At 45.5% G+C, this 25620-nt stretch overlaps 1 protein-coding gene across 2 annotated transcripts in view; it reads right to left on the reverse strand.

Annotated features, from left to right (window-relative positions):
• Positions 1-5923: 5923 nt before the first annotated feature.
• CWC15 (CWC15 spliceosome associated protein homolog) overlaps positions 5924-25620 on the reverse strand; it is a 110424-nt gene continuing 90727 nt past the window's right edge. The window contains exons 1-7 of one of the 2 annotated variants that reach the window (XM_056858323.1): positions 19218-19278; positions 14747-14885; positions 12367-12479; positions 12034-12122; positions 10123-10233; positions 7538-7656; positions 5924-6129 (exon numbers count right to left, since the gene is read on the reverse strand). In XM_056858323.1, the coding sequence (XP_056714301.1) occupies positions 6000-6129; positions 7538-7656; positions 10123-10233; positions 12034-12122; positions 12367-12479; positions 14747-14877 (693 nt within the window). In that variant the 5' untranslated portion in view covers positions 14878-14885; positions 19218-19278 and the 3' untranslated portion in view covers positions 5924-5999. Of the gene's footprint in view, positions 6130-7537; positions 7657-10122; positions 10234-12033; positions 12123-12366; positions 12480-14746; positions 14888-19217; positions 19279-25620 lie in introns of those variants that run through there. The other variant, XM_056858324.1, reaches the window with a different exon arrangement.

Here is a 25620-nt window from a genome sequence, read left to right on the forward strand (position 1 = left end):
CATTAGGGTTGCCAGCTCTGGGTTGGGATATTCCTGGAGATTTGGGGGTGGAGCCTAGGGAGCGTTTAGTGTGGGGAGGGGAGGGACCTCATAGGTTTAATACCATAGTTCACCCTCCAAAACAGCTATTTTTCCAGGGGAACTGATTTCTGTAGTCTGGAGATCAGTTGTAATCCCAAGAGATCACCAAACCCCACCTGGAGGCTGGCAACCCTAATTGCTATCTGTGCCGGCAATGAATGCATAACAGAGAATCATCCCTGTGTGAAAGCAGCTAAAGGGAGTTTTCCCATCATAGAGACTTTCTAGTGAGAGAATGTTTCCCTTGTGGATTTAGAAGAAGAGGAGTTGGTTTTTATATGCCGACTTTAGAGATTAGAGATGCAAAAAAAGATTTTGAGGGGCATATTGCTAAACACATCAAAACAAACAATAAGACATTCTTTAAGTACATTAGGAGTAGGAAACCAGCTAGGGAAGCGGTTGGACCATTGGATGACAATGGGAGTAAAGGAACTCTAAGGGAGGATAAAGCGATTGCTGAAAAACTAAATGAATTCTTCTCATCTGTCTTCACTGTTGAAGATACAGGGCAGATTCCTTCTCCTGAACAGAGATTTTGGAGAGGGGAAAATGAGGAACTGAGGCAAATAGTGGTAACAAGGCAGGAAGTCCTAGAACGTCTAGACAAACTGCAAACTAACAAGTCACAGGGACCAGACAATATTCATCCTAGAGTTCTTCAAGAACTCAAATGGGAAATTGCTGAACTTCCAACAAAGATATGTAATATGTCCCTTTGATCAGCCTCTGTACCAGAGGACTGGAGAATGGCCAATGTAACACCCATTTATAAAAATGGTTCCAGGGGGGACCCAGGAAATTACAGGCCAGTTAGCTTAACGTCTGTTCCGGGTAAATTAGTGGAAAGCATTATTAAAGATAGAATTGTCAAGCATATAGAAGGGCAAGGTCTGCTGGGCAAAACCCAACATGGCTTCTGTAAGGGTAGGTCCTGTCTCACTAACCTATTAGAGTTTTTTGAAAGCGTCAATAAGCATGTGGACAGGAATGAGCCTGTGGATATTGTGTATTTGGATTTCCAAAAAGCTTTTGACAAAGTCCCCCACCAAAGACTGCTAAGCAAACTTCATAGTTACGGGATAAGAGGACAAGTCCTCTTATGGATTGAGAGCTGGCTGAAAAATAGGAAGCAGAGAGTAGGAATCAATGGTCAGTTCTCACAATGGTGGGATGTGAGCAGTGGGTGCCTCAGGGATCTGTGTTGGGACCGGTGCTTTTCAACCTGTTCATCAATGACCTGGAGTTGGGGTTAAACAGTGAAGTAGCCAAGTTTGCAGATGACACCAAATTATTTAGGGTGGTTAAAACAAAATCGGACTGTGAAGAGCTCCAGAAGGATCTCTGCATACTGGAAGAATGGGCATTAAAATGGCAAATGAGATTCAATGTGAGTAAGTGTAAAGTGATGCATATTGGGACAAAAAATCCCAACTTCGCATATACACTGATGGGATCTGTGCTGGCAGCGACAGACCAAGAAAGGGATCTTGGGGTGGTAGTGGATAGCTCCATGAAGATGTCAACCCAGTGTGCGGCTGCTGTAAAAAAGGCAAATTCCATGCTGGCTATAATTAGACGAGGAATAGAGAATAAAACTGCTGATATCATACTGCCCTTGTACAAATCTATGGTGAGACCACACTTGGAATACTGTGTACAGTTTTGGTCACCACACCTAAAAAAGGATATTACAGAGCTTGAGAAGATGCAGAAAAGAGCAACCAAAATGATTAGGGGACTAGTGCAACTGTCCTATGGGGAGCGGTTAAGATGCTTAGGGCTGTTTAGCTTGGAAAGAAGGCGGCTGAGGGGAGACATCATAGAGGTCTATAAAATTATGCATGGTTTGGAGAGAGTGGGCAGGGAGATGTTTTTCCTCCCTCTCCCATAATACTAGAACACGGGGTCATCTGCTAAAGCTGGAGAGTGAGAGATTCAAAACAGATAAAAGGAAGTATTTTTTCACACAACGCATAGTTAAATTGTGGAACTCCCTGCCCCAGGATGTGGTGTTGGCTGCCAGCTTGGAGGGATTTAAGAGGGGAGTGGACATATTCATGGAGGAGAGGGGTATTCATGGCTGTTAGTTAGAATGGATATTAGTAATGCTGTATTCCTATTCTCTCTAGTATCAGAGGAGCATGTCTATTATTTTGGGTGCGGTAGAACACAGGCAGGATGGTGCTGCCACAGTCGTCTTGTTTGTGGGCTTCCTGGAGGCACCTGGTTGGCCACTGTGTGAACAGACTGCTGGACTTGATGGGCCTTGGTCTGATCCAGCAGGGCCTTTCTTATGTTCTTATGTTCTTATGACTTTCTCTGCCGCTTAAGGAAGAATCAAACCGGCTTACAATCACCTTCCCTTCCCCTCCCCACAACAGACACCCTGTGAGGTCGGTGGGGCTGAGAGAGTGTGACTAGCCCAAGGTCACCCAGCTGGCTTCATACATAGGAGTGGGGAAACAAATCCAGTTCACCAGATTAGCCTCCGCCACTCATGTGGAAGAGTGGGGAATCAAACCCGGTTCTCCAGATCAGAGTCCACCACTCCAAACCACTGCTCTTAACCACGCAGGACCCTATTAAGTGGACCGTAAACCATGTGAGTTTGGGTCAAGATGATTTCTTCTGGCTAAGGCCAATAGAAGGAACACCATCATATCTTAATGCAATGTGTGAGAAACTGCCCAGAAGCCTGCATTTTCTTCTTTTGTGGAGGGGTTTTTGTTCAAGTGCCCAGCCCGTCATAATAACTGAGGGTCAGGACGGAAGCCGCCTTTGGGATTTGCTATTCTGAGCCAAAAGACCATGAGAAAGAAACCTCCCTGTTGTGGCCTGCATTCCAGTTAGAAATGTATGGCCTCTTCTTAGAGTGGGTTTGAGAAAGTGCCTTCCCCCACCCCTCTGGAATTTCCCAAGCAGGAACTGAGCCAGTGGCTGGAGAGATGAATGGAAGGTTTGACTTGCCAGGATGCACAGCCATAGATGGAAAAACACACACCCAAAAGAGCCAGGTCTGTTTCCCTTGTGCCTTGAAGGCTTGTTATTAACTTCTCTGCTTTTCAATGCGCTGAGCATTCAAAACCATAATAGTTCTTGGTTGTGATCCTAAGTCTTCTTCCGTAGAAGCAAGTTCCATTGAAATACATGGCAACTAGCTCCCAAGAAAATAGCCCCGATCCAACCAGTGGTTCTGGCTGCAAGTCACATATCTAGGGTTGCCCACCTCCAGGTACTAGTTGGAGATCACCTGCTATTACAACCGATCTCCAGCCGATAAGAGATCAGTTCCCCTGGAAAAAATGGCCGCTTTGGACTCTATGGCACTGAAGTCCCTGCCCTCCTCTGGCTCCACCCCAGAAACCTCCTGCTGGTGGCAAAGAGGGACCTGGCAACCCTACACATATCCCTCCCCCCAGAGTCTTGGTTTCCAGCTCCAAGTTTGGAAATTCCTGCAGATTTGGGGTCAGAACCTGGGAAGGGACCTCATCAAGGTATAATGCCATAGTGCCCACCCTCCAAAGCAGCCATTTTCTCCAAGGAAACTGAGCTCTGTAGCCTGGAGAGCAACTGTAATTTTGGGAGATCTTCAGGCCCCATCTACAGGTTGGCGACCCTATGTGATGTATCCATGAAAGATTCAATGGGGACTTGCTACACAAAGCAATGTTGGTTGCATGCGCCAATCTCACTTGCAGGACTGGAGCATTCATAATGAAGATCACAGCAACATCTTCTATGAACATTTTTGCTGAAGATATATCAAATTTATTGCTCCACACCAGAACTTTAACACAGGGGGCTGGGCCCCTCAGGACCCTTCCTTGAAATGTTTTGTTTCCATTAAAAAAAAAGAAAGAAAACAGGCTCCTTCACTCGGGCAAATATAAGGAAAATTGTAAGATTGCCCATTAAATTGTAAACCTGTTTCTTCCCACCGGTCTTCTGGGAATGGATGCGAGAATATAAGATAGCTTCGTCTGTGGTGTCTGACAGTTTCCATATTACAAAGTTCTCCCGTCTCAACACAAATGGTAAATGGTTTCAGCATACTCCATCTCTCCTTACGCACACAGAGCTGTGTGTGTGGAAAGATCCGCCTTCCTCTGGGTATGCATTTGTCAGAAGTTTCTAAACTTTAGAAGTTTGTCAGAAGTTTCTAACTGCTTCTTCGTGCCGGTCTTCTGGGAACAGATGCGAGAGTACGAGACAGCTTCATCTGTGATCTCTAATGACGGTTTCCATATTACGGTAGCAAATACGATAGAAGACAGAGCCAAGATGCAGGATGATCTTGACAGGCTGGAGAAATGGGCTAGAACTAATAAAATGCACTTCAACAAAGACAAATGTAAAGTTCTGCATTTAGGTAGGAAAAATAAAATGCATAATTATAGGATGGGGGAGACTTGTTTGAGCAGTAGTGTGTGTGAAAAGGATCTTGGGGTCTTAGTAGACCAAACACTGAACATGAGTCAGCAGTGTGATACTGTAACTAAAAAGGCAAATGCAGTCTTGGGCTGCATCAACAGAAGTATAGTGTCCAGATCACGCGAAGTGATGGTATCGCTTTACTCTGCTCTGGTTAGACCTCAACTGAACTACTGTGTTCAGTTTTGGGCACCACAATGTAAGAAAGATTTAGACAAGCTGGAACGTGTCCAGAGAAGGGCAACAAAGATGGTGAGGGGTCTGGAGACCAAGTCCTATGAGGAAAGGTTGAAGGAGCTGGGTATGTTTAGCCTGAAGAGGAGAAGACTGAGAGGGGATATGATAACCATTTTCAAGTACTTGAAGGGCTGTCATATAGAGGAGGGTGCCGAGTTGTTTTCTGTTGCTCAAGGTCGGATCAGAACCAATGGGTTGAAATTAAATCAAAAGAGTTTCCGTCTAGACATTAGGAAGAATTTTCTAACAGTTAGAGTGGTCCTCAGTGGAACAGGCTTCCTCGGGAGGTGGTAAGCTCTCCTTCCCTGGAGGTTTTTAAGAAGAGGTTAGATGGCCATCTGTCAGCAATGCTGATTCTGTGACCTTAGGCAGATGATGACAGGGAGGGCATCTTGGCCATCTTCTGGTCACTAGGGGGGTGGAGGGGGAAGGTAGTTGTGAATTTCCTGCATTGTGCAGGGGGTTGGACTTGATGGCCCTGGTGGTCCCTTCCAACTCTATGATTCTGATTACAATGCTCTCCCTACTCAATACAGATGGTAAAAAGTTTTAGCGTAATCCATCTCTCCTTACATACACACAGCTGCGCATGTGGGAAAAGATCCTCCTCATTTAGAGTATGCGTTTGTCACCCAAAACACTGCCACATTGGCTAGTTGGTTCCCTTTCAAACTTTAAGTGAAGCTTGTGGGTTTAAACGCTCCACCATATATACGCTGCTTTCTAGACTCAGGAAACAAGCATGCAAGCCTAGCTTGAAATGTCCAGAGCTTGGACTGCAGTACTGCAGTTTAACACTCTGTGCCATGGGGCTCTTCCTTCAGTTCTACATATTTTTGGCGTGCCCTAGGCAGAGCGTGAAAGCAGCAGCCCTTAAAACCACTATACTAGGTTGAAAAATTTGAATTTGAAAAGCAGATCAAAAATCCCATAAATCAGACAAGCCGTGGGACAAAGGATTTATTGCAAACCATTTTCAAAGCATTTACAGGAAGGCCATTAAAAGTAAATCCGTATCAACAAACAAACATTTCTGGGAAGGAAGCCAGCCTCGCTGGAACAAGAGAAAACCAGCAGATATTCCAGATGCTGTGTTAAGGTAAAATGATGACCGTGACCTTGGGAGAGAGCCAATCTATGTTGCAGGTTCTCACTTTTAGATTGTGAGATTTCTCAGGTGGGAAGAGACTCGCTCTGTCCGGCCTACCGACAAACACAGGACTCTTCAAACGAAAGCAAAGCATGTATTACTTGATGTATTTTTCCATGAACTTTTTGTGAAATTCTGACCGCAGCGTATCGTTGACAAATCTTTTGTCTTTTTTCATCTCATCGACACCCTTCGCGCAATTCTTGAAAACGACATCATCATCCCATCTGAACAAAGGGGTGGGGTTGGAGAGAGAGAGAGAGAGAGAGAGAGAGAAGCTAATTATTGCAGCCAAGCTTAAATGCTTAATAAAGGGTAATGCTTAATAAAGGGTAGATTTTTTTGTTTGTTTGTTTCTTTGCAGCTGGTGTCATGCTCAATGTAACTTTTTATGGCTTACTTTGGGGTCTATTCAAGACCCATGCCAGGGCAAGGCCTAGTGAACCCCAAGACAAGTATATCCCATCCACACATCACTGGATACTGCACTATCATTGTTCTATAGCCGTTATTCACAACCGGACGATTCTGTGCAGAAAAGCCTACCCATTTGCAAACAATAACTATAGTGAAATGATAGCACAATGCCCACTGATGTGTAGGTGTAGACTATTACAACCCGAAAAAACCAGGCCAGGACAAAGATGTGAATTTCACCCTCAAGAGGCTAGCCGCAGCCATCGCAGGAACAGGACAAAAACCTGGCGCACAGACACTTCAAGAGGTGGAGGAAGAGGAAGTCAAGCTGGAGGGCAGCCAGACTACTGTGTGACTCTTCCCAATGGAAATCCCTGAAGCCATCCCTGGCAGCACAGCAGAGAAGATAAGCTCTTGGGTCCAGGAACTCCGGACCCGGAGTAGGAAAGCGCAGGGAAATTCCCTTAAAGGATCTATACTACATACGGAGAGAAAGCCGCTTGACCTGGATCCTGAAATCTGGCAGGGCCCAATCCAGGAAGGGGATCCTCTGTTATGCCCCTTTGGTCACACAAGCAAGAGCCCAAGCTCATAAGATCCCTCAGAGGCCCTTGGTTTCTATATCATAAGGACTCCTCAGACATGGTTACAGAACCTCTACAACATTCCTGGATGAGCTTAGATGGCTGCCAAGAGAGTAATCTGGACCCTTTCCACTGTTTTCAGTGACCTTTGGGGTCAGGAAGCAATTTCCCTCTAGGCCAGATTGGTCAGGGATCCTGGAGTTTTTTTTTTTTTTTTTACCATCGTCTGGATGGGAATGGAGTAGAGGTCACTGGGGATGTGGGGGGGTAGTTATGAATTTCCTGCATTGTGCAGGGGGGTTGGACTAGATGACCCTGGTGGTCCCTTCCCACTATGATTCGACCTAACCTCCAGTGCTGGACCTTCATCCTTTTAGACATCCACCAAAACCTGGACATGGGAAGACCGTTCCCCCGCCCAACTGGCTTTGCTTTAGCCTTGCTATCATATTATTTTTTAATGCCAAGAATCAGAAACCTACCACAAAACAAACGTTTAAAGTGCAACTGGATTAAAAAGGATCCCTTTTTAGATGTGATCTTAATCCAGTTAAGTAGCTCTGTAACTGTGAACCCACAAGGTGAAGATGATCACTTGAGGACCTCTTACGACACAGCAAACAGAGCTCCGTACCTCCTCTTCACTTTGAAGTGTGCCAGTGGCTGGACCGGACCGGTAAGATTCAGCAGCGGGTTGCCACTCAGGATGTTCTCCATCCGTATCCTCTCCTCTTCAGCTTTCTGCTCTTGTTCCTGCCAAGACGAGAGGAGATCAGTCAGGACACTGGAGAAAAGCATCCCGTTTTCTTTCCAGCCGTGCTCAGAGAGGAAGTTGTAGGGAGAGCCACAAACCATCCAGCGGGTTTGGACTGATTTCTGCAGCCCTGGTGACCCGGGTTTCACTCAAAGCAGCTGTAGCCGTTGCTGAGAATAAATGCAACACTGAAACGGAACTTCGGCCAGAAACGACCTTAAGGTTTTGGCTTACTGTGTCCCTAGCGGGGGAGTGACAAGCGCAAAGAGCGAAGAGATGGCCTTCCTGTTTAAACTCCTGGCCTCCCCAGCCCCCGGGCAGATCAACCAAAAGACCTTCTGGAGACTGGACCCCGACTCTCCGCTTCTTAAAAAGAGGGATGCCAGGACCCAAGCCAAACTGGAAGCCAGGCTTCAAAAGCCCTGCCCCCTAACCACAGATATTGGGAGAATGGAGATGGGGACTGCACCCTGCTCATCCGTTCGAGTCTTGGGCTAGGCTCTGGGAGACCCAGATTCAAATCCCCTCTGTGCCATGGATGTTTGCGGAGTGACCTTGGGCCAGCCAGTCACATGGTTATTCTAAAGATAAAACAGAGGAGGGGGGGAATGTGAAGCTCCCCCACCCCTGAGACGGCCTCCCTGCCTTCCACCATCCCGCCGCCAAAGAGGGTCACTGGTACACTGGCCTCAGAATGGTGAAGGAGAGCAAGTTGCGGATTTTTTCCTCTGTCCCCATAATTTAAACCTCCTCTACAGAGGGAATGGAATACATTTGCAAAGTGTGTGGGAACCCAGAAGGGGTTTTGCTGTTTGCTTGGGCTTGGCCGCTGGTGATCTAGGCCCGGAGGAAGGTGGTGAGGGAATACTATGGCCAGAGGAGGCAGGTTTCTTGGAAAGGCAACACGGACAGAAAGGGTCTAACCGGACCTACACCATACAATTAACTTGCAATGGAACATGTGGACTGGGCCACATCTGGTTAGATGGTCAGCTGTCAGACAAAAGAGAAGCCTGCGCGGTGTAGGGTTTCTCCAGGATTTCTACTGGCCTCTAGTGGCCATTTCTAGACATTACTTCTCTAGACCCATTTGGTATCCTCCCTCCCACATCGTTCTGTTTTGACCAATTTTTTTTTAAAAAAACCTGACAAATAACTGACCAAGATGAAAAAAACCTGATTTTTACTGACTTCACTGACCATTTTCCACCCATGACTTAAGAACAGAAGAAGAAGAGTTGGCTTTTATATGCCGACTTTCTCCACCACTTAAGGGAGACTCAAACCGGCTTCTAATCACCTTCCCTTCCCCTCCCCACAACAGACACCCTGCGAGGTAGGTGGGGCTGAGAGAGCTCTAACAGAGCTGTGACTAGCCCAAGGTCACCCAGCTGGCTTTTGTGTGTAGGAGTGGGGAAACCAACCCAGTTCACCAGATTAGCCTCTGCTGCTCATGAGGAGGAGTGGGGAATCAAACCCGGTTCTCCAGATTAGTCCACCGCTCTTAACCACTACACCACGCTGGCTCTCCAGCATGAATACTCCAGGCAACGCAGTTAGCCTTAGACCCTGGAGAGCTTCTGCCAGTCAGAACAGGCAACTCAGACTGGCATTTCCATGGGATCTCAAGCACACCCGATTCGGCTGCGGCTAACAAATGGTGCACAATGACCTTTGGAACTTAGCTGCATCTTGACTGGGGTGGGGTATTCCAAATACTCCGAGGTGGATCGCCCTGAAATCCACCTCCAGGGGTCCCGTTCTCCCCCACCCCACCCCAGAGCAGGATTTGAGGGGGCAGTTTGGGCTGCCGCAACAAGGTGGGAAGCTTCAAAAGCCATGACCCACGGACAGAAGCCTCAGTGCCCCAGAAATGCAGTAATCCCATTACACATTTACAGTCTACACTGCCCCACTCAGAAGTTCATACCAAAGAGATACTAACTTCCTGCTTTAGTAACTTTTTACTTGCACAACTGAAGTAGCTACAGGAGCTCTAAACTGTGTTTTTGTAAGTGGCAAAGCAAAACCTAGCTTTTATTCCTATTGCTTCAGTGTCTTAAGAACATAAGAAAGGCCATGCTGGATCAGACCAAGGCCCATCAAGTCCAGCAGTCTGTTCACACAGTGGCCAACCAGGTGCCTCTAGGAAGCCCCCAAACAAGGCAACTGCAGAAGCACCATCCTGCCTGTGTTCCACAGCACCTACTATAACAGGCCTGCTCCTCTGATCCTGGAGAGAATAGGTATGAATCATGACTACTATCCATTTTGTCTAGTAGCCTTGGATAGCCCTCTCCTCCATGAACATGTCCACTCCCCTCTTAAAGTCTTCCAAGTTGGCAGCCATCACCACATCCTGGGGCAGGGAGTCCCACAAGTTAACTATGCATTCTGTATACTCAATGATGTATCTCTGCCTAAGGCGGCTTCTTGAATGCAAAACAGACAAATTACGTTTTTACCTTTCGGGCTTGTTCTTCAGCCCGCTCCTTTTTGATCTTTTCAAGCTCAGCTAACAGGGCTGCCGTGTCGTCGTCGCTCTCTTCCTCGTAGTCCTCATCCTCGTCTTCCTCCTACAAAGGAATCCAAATTAGTGACCGATTTTCTCGGTTTCCTGTCCCAACTTGAAAGCACTTTTATTCAAAGCTTAATACATATTGCTGTATGCAACCACACTGTTATTACATTACAGCAAAGCAGATCTGTAACTATTGCAACACTCACGTTCTGTTTATTGCCTTTGCAAGCCTAAGAAATGTTGTGGTAAACACAAACATGGCTGACCATGCTGGGACTTTGCTACATTGTGAACATCGAAGTTTTCTACCACATTTAGACACAACAACCAAAAGAACCAACCTGCATTTCTCAAAAGCAACAACAACAACAACAAAAGCAAGCTCCTAGTCCTCATGATTGTAGAGAAGCTTAGAAAAAACAGCAAGGGAAGTACTTCCTGAAAAACAAAGCCCTGCGTAATCTGCGTCACACCAAACCAAACACAACTCACCAGCCTTGTACGGTAGCCTAACTGGTGACAATTCACCAGAATTCCTCTTGTCAGCTTTCTTCACTGTCCAGCTTTCACACCCATGCATAGTAACAGGGAATACTATGGCATGAATTAACTTGATCTTGGTTGCCAGTGTGACATCCTTACACTTCAGAATCTTTTCTAGCTCCTTCATGGCTGCCCTTCCCAGTCTCAATCTCCTTCTGATTTCTTGGCTCCCATCCCTACTGGCTTCCAACATTCCAGAAATCCCATGTCGTGCCCTTAAAAACCCGTTATACCTATTAAGCCAGATCTGTAACCTATCCAAAGATTTAACATGGTAACTGCTGCTTCTTTTCAGGCTCAAAAGAGACGTCTGTGCCTGGTGAAGCGTGCCCATTTTTTTAAGAGACGACCCTTTTATTCAATCTCATTGGGCCAGCCAAGTCTCCTCCACCCTTCGCCTGACTCTTCCTTCCCATGCCCCCATGCCTTCCCCTGACACTTAAAGACACTTCATGGTATATACTGCAATCTCTGTATTGCATTTTCGTCTACTTTTATAATCCAGCTTTATTACAACATCTGCTGCATGTAATTTACAGTGCAATCCTAAGAACACTTTCCTGGGAGTAAGCGGCGTTGAATAGATCTGTGTAGGATTCTGAGTCACCCTGTTTTAGGATGGCTCCCATAATGTTTCACTGCCTTGTTCTGCAGTCCTGTAGCTCCTGCATTGCCATCTGGATTATACTGTGGGTTGGATGTGGTGCAAAATTTGCCCCAGATCTCTTGCACCAGGGGAAATGTAGGGAAAAGACTGCAGTAGCCACCAACGCTAGGTCAGGCTTATTGTATCCCTGCTTTTGTTTCTGCTTGGGCCAGATTTTATGCAACCAATTCCTGGGTACCTTGGCTCAGTGGTACAGCATCTGCTTGGCATGCAGAAGGTCCCAGGTTCAATCCCCGGCATCTCCAGTTAAAGGGACTAGGCGAGTAGGTGATGCGAAAGGCCTCCACCTGAGACCCTTGAGAGCCGCTGCCGGTCTGTGTAGACAATACTGACTTGGATGGACCAAGGGTCTGATTCAGTAGAAGGCAGCTTCAGGTGTTCATATAGGGAGGAAAGCACTAGGCATTTCACAAGATCTTGCACAAGCAGAACTACTTTCAGTCTGTTCATGTTTCCGCCAGCGCATTGCTGGATCCAAGGTGACATTTTTAATACAAGATTCTCTAATTTTATTTACAACGGCTGCATAATAATTGTCGGGTGCATGTAATTATCCTGTTCTCCCTGCACAGCTGTGAACTGTAATCCCTCTGGAGTCCCAGCGAGAAACGCTAACTATAAATGAAGTAAATAAATAATACATACGTCTGTTAATGGATCATCTGCATCCAGGTTAGCTGCGGGAATCTGATCTAATCGGGGTTTCTTAGACACCGAGGAGGAGGTTGTGTGTTCTGTGGAAGAAACCCAGGAAAAATTGTAAGCCCTCATGTGACTAGCAACAATGGAAGGAAAGTAACCACCCCATCAGGGAGGAAAGTGGGTATATAAATGAAAATAAATGCACTCTTATTTCAACTAGTGCAGTTCACTTCTTTGAGTGCCCAAGGACTGTGTTTGAGCTGCAGGTTGTTCCCCAACCATCAATTGACTACAACCCCAGAACAGGTGATCACGCTCCACGAGGAGAGCACTAACCTCGCGCTGGCCTGTCTCGGTTCTTCTCTCTGGCAACGACCCGCTCCCTCTCCTCCAGCTCCCTCCTGAAGTCACGGTTGCGCACCTCCTCGGGGGCATCCTGGGTGGTTTGCCTGGAACAGGAAGCAAACGTGCAAACTGAAGGATGCAAGTTATTGAGCTAGCAGCATTTTAGACAACCATGAACACAGGAGAAGTAGATCGGTGGAAAAGCCTCTGCTGGGTGTGCAGAAGGTTCCAGATTCAATTCCCGGCATCTCCTATTAAAAGGATCAGGTGGGAGGTGATTTGAAAGACCTCCACCGGAGACCCTCAAGACCCGCTGCCAATCAGAGTAAGCAACGCTGACCTTGAAAGACCAATGGTCTGACTCAGCGGACGGCTGCTTCACGCATTCATGTATGTGCAGTACAAGCAGCCCAAAGTGTGAGCAGGGAATCTCACCTCAGCTATGAATCCACTAGGCAGCCTTAAGCAACCCCTTTTTTTCAATTGCAGCCCCCACATGCAAGTATGGGGACAATATGACTCCATCAGGACATCGATGCATGTCCACATCAAGAGTTCGCTCTCAGATTCTGATCTGCCAGCAGACTTTCAGTGCAACCCTGTGCAGAGTTACTCCAGACTAAACCAAATGAAATCAACAGACTTGTGTATGTTATGTGCTGACAAGTCGCTTCTGATTTATGGCGACCCCGTGAATGAATGACTTCTAAACTGTTCTATCATTAACTGCCAGTGTGGTGTAGTGGATAAGAGCGGTGGTTTGGAGCGGTGGAGTCTCATCTGGAGAGACTCCCCCACTCCTCCACATGAGCGGTGGAGGCTAATCTGGTGAACTGGGTTGGTTTCCCCACTCCTACACACAAAAGCCAGCTGGGTGACCTTGGGCAAGTTACAGCCCTCTTAAGAGCTCTCTCAGCCCCACCTACCTCGCAGGGTGTCTGTTGTGGGGAGGGGAAGGTGATTGTAAGCCGGTTTGAGTCTCCCTTAAGTGGTGGAGAAAGTCGGCATATAAAAACCAACTCTTCTTCTTTTATCATTAACTGCCTTACTCAGGTCTTGCAAACTGAGGGCCATAGCTTCCTTTGAGTCAATCATGTTGGGTTTTCCTCTTTTCCTACTAACTTCAATTGTCTGGTCATTATGTGAATAAAGTGCAATAGCCTCAGTTTAGTAATTTTAGCTTCTAGGTAGAATTCGGGCTTGATCTAGAACCCACTGATCTGTCTGTTTGGCAGCCCATGGCATCCATAAAACTCTCCTCCAACACCAAATTTCAAAGGAATCAATTCCTGCCAATAGAGCTAAAAAGTAAAGGTCCCTTGTGCAAGCACCTGGCCATTCCTGACCATGGGGTGACGTCACATCCTGACATTTCCAAGGCAGACTTTGTTTGGGGGGTGGTTTGCCAGTGCCTTCCCCAGTCATCTTCCCTTTACCCCCAGCAAGCTGGGTACTCATTTGACTGACCTCAGAAGGATGGAAGGCTGAGTCCACCCTGAGCCGGCTACCTGAAACCGACTTCCATCGGGATTGAACTCAGGTCGTGAGCAGAGTTTTTGACTGCAGTACTGCAGTTTAACACTCTGCGCCACGGGGCTCCAATAGAGCTAGACTGGAGTTAACTCCACACAGGACTGTATGGTTTGTCCCACATGCGACATCACAACGTGCCCAAGAAGCTCATCAGCAAATAGTCACTTAAGACTTTTTCCCTTGTCATTGTGACACAGTTGTGAAGAACAGGAGAGCTTCCAGCTGAAATTACTCTTGCTTGCACACTCATGCATATTTACGAGAAATTCTGAAGACAAGAGAGATGCAGTCAGAGCTGGAGAAATAATATTGGAAAATAAGTCCACAGACGCTCCAGCACATTTTTTTCCTGGTCTGCTTTCCCTGCAGGCCTACAAAAGTCATTTGTGGTGCACGAGTGGCCAGAAATCTTTTTATAAAAGAACTCTCTGCAGTCACTGTGGTGTAGTGATTAAGAGCGGCGGACTCTAATCTGGAGAACCAGGTTTGATTCCCCACTCCTCCACATGAAGCTTGATGTGTGACCTTGGGCCAGTCACAGTTCTCTCTGAACTCTCTCAGCCCCACCTACCTCACACAGTTCTCTCTGAATTCTCTCAGCCCCACCCACCTCACAAAGTGTCTGTTGTGGGGAGGGGAAGGGAAGGCGGGATATAAAAACGGACTCTTCTTCTTCTCTCTCCCCCAGCTGGTCACCCCTAAGCCATCCTTACATACAAATAAATATCTAGGAGTGGGGCAAAATTCCCTGACAAACCCAAGAAAACCCATTACATGCTACTGACTGACAATCACTTCAGAAATTGCTTCATTCAAGATGTGCAAACCACCTTTTTACCTGTATTTGATCTTAGTATGAGAAGGAAGATCTCTGCTTGAATATTGTTTGGAGAGCTGACTTAAGTCGCCTTCTCCTTTTCCTCTCCCTCCTCTTGCGGGTTCAAACGTTGGTCTGGCTGCAGTAGTCATTTTAAATACTGTGGGACCAAAATTAACAGCACATGGATGTTACAGCCTGCCTATTCAACAGTCAGCAAATGATTAAAGCAAACCCTGTGTGGTTCTGCAGCACGATCCTTTTCACATGCATTTGCAAATAAGCCACGTTGAATTAAACTTAACTTACTCTGTGTAAGTATGGTCAGGAATGAAGGCTTAACAGATATATTCTTTCTTACAGTTACTGCATCCCCACAGCTTTACACTAATACCTCTGTTGTAAAGTGCCGTCAAGTCGCAGCTGACTTATAGCTACCCCTGGTAGAGTTTTCAAGGCAAGTGATTAAGCAGAGGTGGTTTGCCATTGCCTTCCTCTACAGTCTTCCTTGGAGGTCTCCCTTCCAAGTGCCAACCCAGCTTAGCTTCCAAGATCTGATGAGATCAGGCTATACCACGCTGCCTTCCCTTTAAGCTGATATGGCAAATAGTAACATTTAACAGAATTAACATATGGGGACAGAAAAGGGGAAAGAGACGCAAAGAACTAAAATATTTCTAATATAAATTCTTCTTTCATTATCAACTTTTCGAGTTGCATAAGGAGATCTGGGGAGCTCCGGAAAGTATGTGTACATGTTAAGTGCCATAAAGTCTCTTCTGACTCATGGCCACCCTATGAATCAATGTCCTCCCAAACGTCCTATCTTTAATAGCCTTGCTCAGGTCTTGCAAATTGAGGGCTGTGGCTTCCTTTATAGAGTCAATCCATCTCTTGTTGGGTCTTCCTCTTTTCCTGCCGCCTTCAACTTTTCCTAGCATGATTTCTTTTCCAGTGACTCTTGTCCTCTCATGTGACCAAAAGTATGTGACCAGAAAGTATATACAATAACAAACACTATTGATCAGAGACCATCGACAAACAAACTCTACTGATCAGAGACCATTGACACATTAGCCAATGCATCAGGAACATGCAAAATCTGCATTGTCTCTAGAATTGAGCAAATTTACAGCTAAAAGGCAAATTACAGAAAAGGAGTAGCTGTTAGTACTAACATGGTACCAGTGTACACAGCTCTCTCTGCCAAACATGCTCACGGTCTACTTCATGCATCCAATGACACACTCTTCATGATTGAAGGACATGAAATAAAGCCAAAATAACAAAGAGTCTTGTAACACATTAAAGATGAATGGATTTAGTGTGGCATAAACTTATGTGAGACTGAAGCTGCTTGGTCTTCATGCATCTGAGGAAGTGAACTCTGGCTCATGACAGCATAGGCCACAATAAACCTGTTAGTCTTTAAGGTGCCACAGGGCCCTTTGTTATTTTGGATGCAAGCAGACAAATATGGCAACACCCCCAGACGCTGTTTTGAAGACGCTACAAGGCTTTGCTCGGGCAGATATTTGAGGTGATTAAACGAAAGCTAATGGATTCTCCAGTAACTAGAATACAGCATTATACTTCTGAGTAACTGCAGAGGCTGGTTACCTTTCCTGGTATCATTTAAACTCTTCATGAGACCCCCCCCCCATCCCTCTTCTTACTGCATTGCCACACACCTGGGCATTCCAGTGCCTCACGCTGGAGAGCCACCGTGGTATAGTGCTTAAGAGTGGTGGACCCTAATCAGGAGAACCACGATTGAGTCCCTACTTCTTCACATGAGCCACCGACTCTAATCTGGCGAACCGTGTTGGTTTTCCCACTCCTACACATGAAGCCAGCTGGGTAACCTTGGGCTAAACACAGTTCTCTCTGAACTCTCTCAGCTCCACCTACCTCACAAGGAGGAGAGGAAGGGAAGGAGATTGTAAGCCGGTTTGATTCTCCTTAAAAGGTAGAGAAAGTCAGCATATAAAAACCAACTCTTCTTCTTCACGTGATAGAAGAAAAAGGTGTCTTTGAGTTGCAGTCATGGTGACCACATCCACAGGATATTCTAGGCAGGACTTGAGCAGAGGTGGCTTGCCATTTCCTGCTCCTGTGTATTCCTTGGCAGTCTGCCATCCAAATACCAGGGTTGTCTCTGCTTAGCTTCCAAGTTCTGACAAGCTTGGGCTAAGGTGGCCACTTGATACAGGTCCGAGCAAATTTGAGAATTAGCTTCTGACAACAGGAGGCATTTCTTAGATGCCTGGTTATATATATTTTAAATAGTTTTTTAGTTCTATTTTTGTTTCCAAGGAAGCATGAACTGAATTGGAAAGGAAATTATACGTCAACACTCTGACCACATGAAGCTGCCTTATACTGAATCAGACCCTTGGTCCATCAAAGTCAGTATTGTCTAATCAGACCGGGAGTGGCTCTCCAGGGTCTCAGGCAGGGGCCTTTCACATCGTCTACCTGCCTAGCCCCTTTAACTGGAGAGGCCGGGGATTGAACCTGGGACCTTCTGCATGCCAAGCAGATGCTCTACCACTGAGCCACGCCCCCTCGACCATTTTGCCAGAACCTCTAAATGTTTCCTTCTCTACCCCCAAACCCAGTAGTATTTTAAGATGCCAAGAATGAGAATATGACGTTGTTTCCCCACAGATTCCCAGTGATGCGTTTTGCTTAGGAGATGCTGCTTCAGTTGAAGATGAAAAATGTATACTCCATAGATCACATAGTCGGATGAATAAACGGCACTCTCAGCAGAGACTATCTTGTCATATCAACAGATAGCGAGATGAATACCTATTGTTACACAGTAATACTTATATACAAAGTAGTACTTATATACACTGTAAGCATAGAGATCGCCTTGACCTGGATGGCCCAGGCTAGCCTGATCTCATCAGATCTCAGAAGCTAAGCAGGGTCAGCCCTGGTTAGTATTTGAATGGGAGACCACCAAGGAATACCACGGTTGCTATGCAGAGGGAGGCAATGGCAAACCACCCCTGTTAGTCTCTTGCCGTGAAAACCCCATAAGGGGTCGCCGTGGGTCGGCTGCGACTTGACGGCACTTTACACACACAAGTTAGCAATCATATATCGGAATGTACAAGATAAGTGTTGGAGACCTAGAGATGAGTGTTGGAGACCTAGAGCTGATTGTTTACATGTTTTTTAGCAATAAGTGATTCAGTTCATAGAGGAGATGTTGAACCATCAGTACACCCGTTGGTCCAAAGACTGCCGGACTGTGTAAAAGAATATGTGGTCCCATTGGATATAGAGTTGGTTTTTAGCCTTTTAACAGCAGCTTAAGTGTCTATTGCCCTGACCTGGATGGCCCAGGCTAGCCTGATCTGGTCAGATCTCAGAAGCTAAGCAGGGTCAGCCCTGGTTAGTACCTGGATGGGAGACCACCAAGGAAGTCGAGGGTTGCTGTGCAGAGGAAGGCAACGGCAAACCACCTGGCAACCCTAGTTCCCTTATCCATTTATGGCGGAACTGCTCGGCACTTTCTAGTTTTTGGTAAAAGATTTGTAGGATTTTGAGTGATGTCCCTGACCTGGATGGCCCAGGCTAGCCTGATCTCGTCAGATCTCAGAAGCTAAGCAGGGTCGGCCCTGGTTAGTACTTGGATGGGAGACCACCAAGGAAGTCGAGGGTTGCTGTGCAGAGGAAGGCAACGGCAAACCACCTGGCAACCCTAGTTCCCTTATCCATTTATGGCGGAACTGCTCGGCACTTTCTAGTTTTTGGTAAAAGATTTGTAGGATTTTGAGTGATGTCCCTGACCTGGATGGCCCAGGCTAGCCTGATCTCGTCAGATCTCAGAAGCTAAGCAGGGTCGGCCCTGGTTAGTACTTGGATGGGAGACCACCAAGGAAGTCGAGGGTTGCTGTGCAGAGGAAGGCAACGGCAAACCACCTGGCAACCCTAGTTCCCTTATCCATTTATGGCGGAACTGCTCGGCACTTTCTAGTTTTTGGTAAAAGATTTGTAGGATTTTGAGTGATGTCCCTGACCTGGATGGCCCAGGCTAGCCTGATCTCGTCAGATCTCAGAAGCTAAGCAGGATCGGCCCTGGTTAGTATTTGGATGGGAGACCGCCAAGGAAGACCAGGGTTGCTGTGCAGAGGAAGGCGCTGGCAAACCACCTCTGTTAGTCTCTTGCCATGAAACCCACCCACGCACCCCCAAAAAAGGGGTCGCCATAAGTCGGCTGCGACTTGACGGCACTTCACACACACACACAAGCATAGTGATCATCTTTAATAGCCATAACTGATGATCACGCGTCTTCCTTCCATGACGCTGAGCCAATGCAACACCTGTAACGGATGGGGAACGCTTCGTCTTTGTTAAGGCCCTGGTTAATACAATCCTACGCGGGGCGGAGGCAGCCAAATCCACACAATGACGCGAACCTCGCCTTTCCCGGCGGCAGCCTCTGAAGGCTCAGAGCCCCGCGATCACCCACCTCTGAGCCCGCCACGGTCCCCGCTAGGCCAGCGGCGCCATTACTCTTCCGCGATCCCAGAATGCACCGCGCTGGAAAAAAAAACCCCATAGACGCGCATCCGTTCTGGGACGACCATAGAAAGGGTCCGCAAGAGCGGCCATTTTTTCCTCCTCCATAGAAGGAGCGGTCCTTAAGCGTCGGAGGCCGTGTTGACACTTCCGGTCTAAAACCGAAGTCTTGGCTGCCAAGGATAGAGAACCACAGAGAAATAGCATTTCTGCGCCCATAAAGAATAATGGCCAAGGGTGGGTTTTAGTTATTTTGGGAAGCTCAGTGTGCGTCTGGTGTTTTTTTTTTTTTTTTAATCCACACAATTTATTCTTTCATACCCTGCCAGAAATTTTTAGTCCCTCCACCCACCTTAAAAAAGTGACCCATCCCCTGAGGGTCAAAAGGGTATTTTTGCTTTGTTGAACTTTATAACGTTGTATAATTACAACTGATACTCTTTTGTATTTTCTTTTTATGTTTTTTGTTGTTATTGTATATGTCTGTTTTAAAATAAAAATAAATTATAAAAATTTGTTTTAAAATAAAAATAAATTATAAAAATAAAAAAATAAATTAAAAAAATTAAAAAAAATTACACTAAATTTTTTTGGGTACGTTTTTAAGGTGCTACTGGACTCTTGCTCTTTTCTACTGCTAGTGGCAGACTAACACGGCTACCCATCGTAATTTATTCTTTGTGTGCGTCTTACCAAGATTCAGTGCAATTAAGCTCGAAGAATACGCGGCGGGGGGGGTAGAGAACGAGAAGGCATCTCTATTTTAGACATTTTGTTGCTGCCCCGCAAAAGGCGGCGGTCAATTGGCAACCGGAAGTGCCAGAACGTTAGGTCTCTTTGCCCTGTTCTACTCAAGGCGTTTCTGTCCTGGCAGGGGCAGCTGCAGGGGGCGGGTTAACAGCATCACGTGACGCGAAACGTTAATGGGATTGGGTAGGAAAAGGAACGCGCAAAAAAAATATTTTTTAAAAAATATTTTTTATTACTTTTCCCATAATAATACAATCCATCTTATTGGGTATTTCAAAAAGCTTATCAGTAAACATATCAGTAAACAACAATATATTGCTTAATGTATACCTTCATTATCCAATACATATAGTAATTTTGACTTCCCCCCCAGATTCCTCTAACCCACTGGTTCCCAACCAGGGATCCGCGAGAACTAAATTAAGGTCCGCGAAACAAAGTTATAAACCCATAATAAATTAATCTTTTCAATTAAATTTTTTCTATTATAAAAATATATATTCAAATATTATTCTAAGTTTAATGTTTAACTAACAGTTATGATTAAAGTTTATTTTCAAATTCTTTGAATTTTTATTTTGAACTTTGGGGTCCCTGCACCGAACAAAAAAGGTCCTAGTGGTCCCTGGTCAAAAAAAGGTTGGGAACCACTGCTCTAACCTATACTTAATCAATTCACTCCTTTATATTAATAATTGTCTTTTCCTTCTAGATTAGTATATAATTATTTATAATATTCTATTTGTTTACTAATGTCTATTATATACCCTATATCATATATAATCGAATCATTAATATTAAAGTTAACAGTAGTTAAAGATACTATTAGGTTACATAATAACGTTGAGGTTTTTTTTTTAAGGAGGCAAGGCATGGCCGCCATTTTGGTTACCAAGGCGGAAATAGCTCATACAGACTTCTATCCGGACAGCTATGTAGGCCGAAAAACCACCTCTGTTAAGTCTCTTGCCTTGAAAACCCTATGGCAGGGGTGGGGAACCTTTTTTCCGCCAAGGGCCATTTGGATATTTATAACATCCTTCACGGGCCATACAAAATTATCAACTTTAAAATTAGCCGACCGGTACGTTTCTCCATGGCCCAGGTGGGAAAGGGTTAACCCAGTTTCTTGGGCGTTCCTAGCAGCTCCATAGCTAACAACACTTCTGCAAGGGGGAAAAAAGGTTCCTTTTCTTGGCAAAAGAAACACACATCTGCCTTGAACGGAGGCTATTCTTTTCCGCGAACAGGGGCGGATCGCCAGTCCTAGATCCTTATGAGCTAGAGATCTGCCAGGAGCCACGAAGGGCCAGACCAAATGATTTCGGGGGCCTTAAACGGCCCCCGGGCCTGACGTTCCCCACCCCTGCCCTATGGGGTTCGCCATAAGACTTGACGGCACTTTGCACACACATATGTAGGCACAAAGGGGCTTGGGAGGGGGGGTCTGCGTTTCGAGTGCTTAAAAAACCACATGAGAGGAGTTAGTTCCAGGAGTTTGGCAGGGCTCAGTATTTGCATGGCTGCAATAAAAATCAAGACGAGAGTTAGGCAAGCCATACAGAATCCCTGACCTCTGGCTACAAGAAGGCAGCTGCAGCTTGATTTACACCTTGGTCTGACCTTTGGCTGCAGGAAGACAGCCACAGCATGATTTATACCTTGGTTTGTTTTTGAATTTCATTTGGACTCTCTAGCAGCTTACACTTGAGTAACGGACTCTTTTACAGCTTACACTTGAGTAACTAATTCTGAAATTGAATAGTGTGATTGAACACTTTGTATCATCTTGTTTAAATGTTTTATTTTGATTTCAATGTATATAGTGCTACTTAAATAAGGGAAACTTGCAACTTTTGGGTTCCACCTTTTCTAATTATGATTTTTAAAGACGTTAATTGTCTGGTTTATTTGTTAATTTTTCTGTCACCTTATATGAACACTTGTCTTATTTAGACCGTATAGTGGTGTTGATCCCACTGAATTAGGGTTGCCAACCTCCAGGTGGTGGCTGGAGATCTCCCACTATTACGACTGATCTCCAGGCGATAGCAATCAGTTCCCCTGGAGAAAACGGCTGCTTTGGCAATTGGATTCTATGGCATTGAAGCCCCTCCTCTCTAGGGTTGCCAGCTCTGGATTGGGAAATACCTGAAGACTTTTTTTTGGGGGGGGGGGGAGATTTTGTGGTCCTTTTCTTATGTTTAAAAAGCCAAAAACCTGCCACATGGCAAAATATTAACCATAGCTTCCCATTCTTCAGTTGGTAAACATATGCCACAAGAGGGCCTCTGAACATTTTTCCAAGTTCATTAACTAGACGTAGTTGAGGATCTGTGGTGTGATCTCGGAACTGATTTGAAGACATTCTTCACATGGCCGGCACCTAAAAAGCATGAAGAAGGATTATCAATAAATGTGGTAGACACACTCTAGTGCATCTCTTTGCATGATAACTGATGCACAACTGTCTTTTAGACTTCGATAGTAAGAAATTGGGGGACCCAGGTTCAAAAACCCTAATCTGTCTTGGCAACTTGCTTGGTCACTTCAAGGCAACTTGCTTGGTCACTTGCTTGGTCACCTCAGTTCAGTTGCACTCAGCCTAACCTTCCTCACAGGGCTGTTGCTAGGGTTGCCAGCTCTGGGTTGGGAAATACCTGGAGATTTTTGGGGTGGAGTCTGGGGAGGGTGGAGTTTGAGAAGGGGAAGGATCTCAGCTGGGTATAATGCCATAGAGTCCACCCTCCAAAGCGGCCATTTTCTCCTGGGGAATTGATCTCTGACATCTGGATATCAGTTGTAATAGCGGGAGATCTCCAGGTGCTACCTGGAGATTGGTAACCCTAGTTGTTGCTGTGAAGGCAAAATGGAGGACAGGAGTACCCGTTGGGGAGAAATGTGGGGTATAAATGAAATAAATAACATAAAGTAAGTAAATATGCCTACCTTGGTTTAGGAATAAAAATAATTTTGAAGGAAAAAGCGTGCAATGCGCACACATTGCAGTGGGCATCATTTTAGGAGAGGCATTCCCTTGTGTATGAGAGAAAAGCAGGAATACCTCTTCCATATTGAGGCCTGCCACATTACTTTTATAAGTACTCATTAAAAATAATGGTATTTTCCTTCCGTTTTCCAGGTTAATCGCCTTTTCATTGAGCAAAATGTTTTGAATTGATTTCTCTAATTATGAAATTAATCTGTTATTATGGATGTGAATTATATATTGTGGCTGACAATGTAACTGTTTGTTTCTGTTTGTGCTGTGATTTTATGATTCTGAGTTTGTTGTCTGCTATGACTTTGCATCAATGCAATAAAAGAACTTGATTTGATTTCTCTAATTGAAAAAATGTTGCTCCCTTACTTAACAGATGTCTGCCACATGAAGGGAGGATTAGACCCAACAATTTTTTTAAAATCACTTTACAGATTTTTTTTCATTGCCAATTGTTTTCAACGTACACACCCGCAACTGTGGCAAAAATGCTATAGAAACTGGCACTACATAGACGTTTCACAACTATGCCTGCGATTGTCACAACGCGTTGTCCTATTTCCACAGCGACAGCGAAAAGTTTGCATGCCCTTTGGATCACATGGTCCTGACTCCGGGAAAAGGCATGCGTGGAGTCAATAACATGGAAAGCTCGATGTCAAAAGTTACCGTGACAACCAGATCTTAATCTAAAGCTTCTTTATCTATAATAAAGCCGCTCAGCTCACACTGGTTAAGAAATGCATGTGTCCCTTGGCAAGAAAATATGGAAATTAGTATATCCATTGTATTTGTGCCGAATATTTGGTTGGGATGAAGCCTGGGGAAATTATTTGGATCACTTTTTTAAAAAATATTTTGCTTATTTCATTTCCTTCCTGGATGGTTGGTGTAGTTTGGAATCCATAACGCTGTGGAAGAATAGGAAGAACACTCTTTTTATTAGACAGTGTTTATGTATTAAATACACATAAGCTCTAAGTGAGTAGACTGTAGCATTAGTGATGCCTTTGTTTCGACACCTCCCCCCTTATCGACCTCCATTCTCGGCATAGTATTTGAGATGTCTCACCAGCTGCACAAAACAGATAAATACGTTCAACTTGTTTTTAGAAGAGTCACGGTTCTTTCTAGTCCAGCACTCTGTTTCTGACACTGGCAAGCAAAATGTCTAAGGCCAGCCTACAATGAGGTCACGATTAGGGTTGCCAACCTCCAGGTACTAGCTGGAGATCTCCCACTATTACAACTGGTCTCCAGCCAATAGAGATCAGTTCACCTGGAGAAAATGGCCATTTTGGCAATTGGACTCTATGGCACTGAATCTCCTTATCTTGTAAAAATCTCCTTATCTTGTGGTTGGACGCTTCAAACAACTACTTCTGCAGGCAGTTAAAGCCACAACTCAATGTGATCATGCACAACGGCTGTTCTTCTTCCCAGACCATGGAAGGATAATACAAATGATTATTTCTATGAATCAATTTCACCTCTATAAACATATATGAACTGGTTGTTTTCCCAGGGTGGAATTACTTACTTGCTTTGTCTTTCCTTTAATGGCCAAGTTCTACAGTGGCTGTTTGCAAGGCCGTAACTGTAGGTTTGCCAGGTCCCTCTTCGCCACCGGCGGGAGGTTTTTGGGGCAGAGCCTGAGGGGGGTGGGGTTTGGGGAGGGGAGGGACTTCAATGCCATAGAGTCCAATAGCCAAAGCGGCCATTTCCTCCAGGAGAACTGCTCTCTATCGGCTGGAGATCAGTTGTAATAGCAGGAGATTTCCAGCTAGTACCAGGAGGTTGGCAAGCCTATGTAACTGGGGGGGGTGAGGAGAGCAGCCGCCGCCCTTGTGGCATGCAGAGAGGGTGGCAGAACTGCCTCTCCTACAGGAGGAGCGGGTTCCTCTGTGCCAGGTAGTCTCTGCATGCCACAAGGGCAACGGCTGCCCTCTTCGCCCCCTCTAGTTACGGCTCGGCTGTTTGGATTAAAAATACAATTATTTCTATTCCTTATTTGTGTTTTGGTGGGTTGTCAGATCTTGTCTTTTTCTTGCTATCTCCCCTCCCCGCATTCTGGGCTTTCCTGCTTCCTAGACAAGTTCATGCCTATGACGCAATTATTTTCTTAATTGCTTAATCGCCGCATTTATCGGCTACCTTTCTCGTCGAGACTCAAGGTGGATGACAGTTATAATAACAATGCGAAAAAGACAAGAAGAATACCTACAATGGGCAATGCAGTAAAACTGGGTTACCCAATTAAAGAACAAAGGAATAGAAACAGAATATACTATATAGTACACACACATACACAAACAAACATAATAGCTTGGATATAGCAAATTACAGGATCCAACTGAATTTCACAGGAGGAGGAAAACAAGAAGGGAACTTGCAAGGAATTGTGGATGGGGCATTTCATTTTTATTGAATCTCCTCCCCCACTATTTCCTTTTACCCTTCCCTGGCAGCCCCCCACAGCCTCTCCTCTTTTTCTGCTTCTTTCTCTCCTTTCCATCTACCAGCCAACCTGCCCCCCGTGTCCTAGCGTTGCCAACCTCCAGGTACTAGCTGGAGATCTCCTGCTATTACAACTGATCTCCAA

This window comes from Euleptes europaea, chromosome 12 (assembly GCF_029931775.1).
Source record: "Euleptes europaea isolate rEulEur1 chromosome 12, rEulEur1.hap1, whole genome shotgun sequence".
NCBI lineage: Eukaryota > Metazoa > Chordata > Lepidosauria > Squamata > Sphaerodactylidae > Euleptes > Euleptes europaea.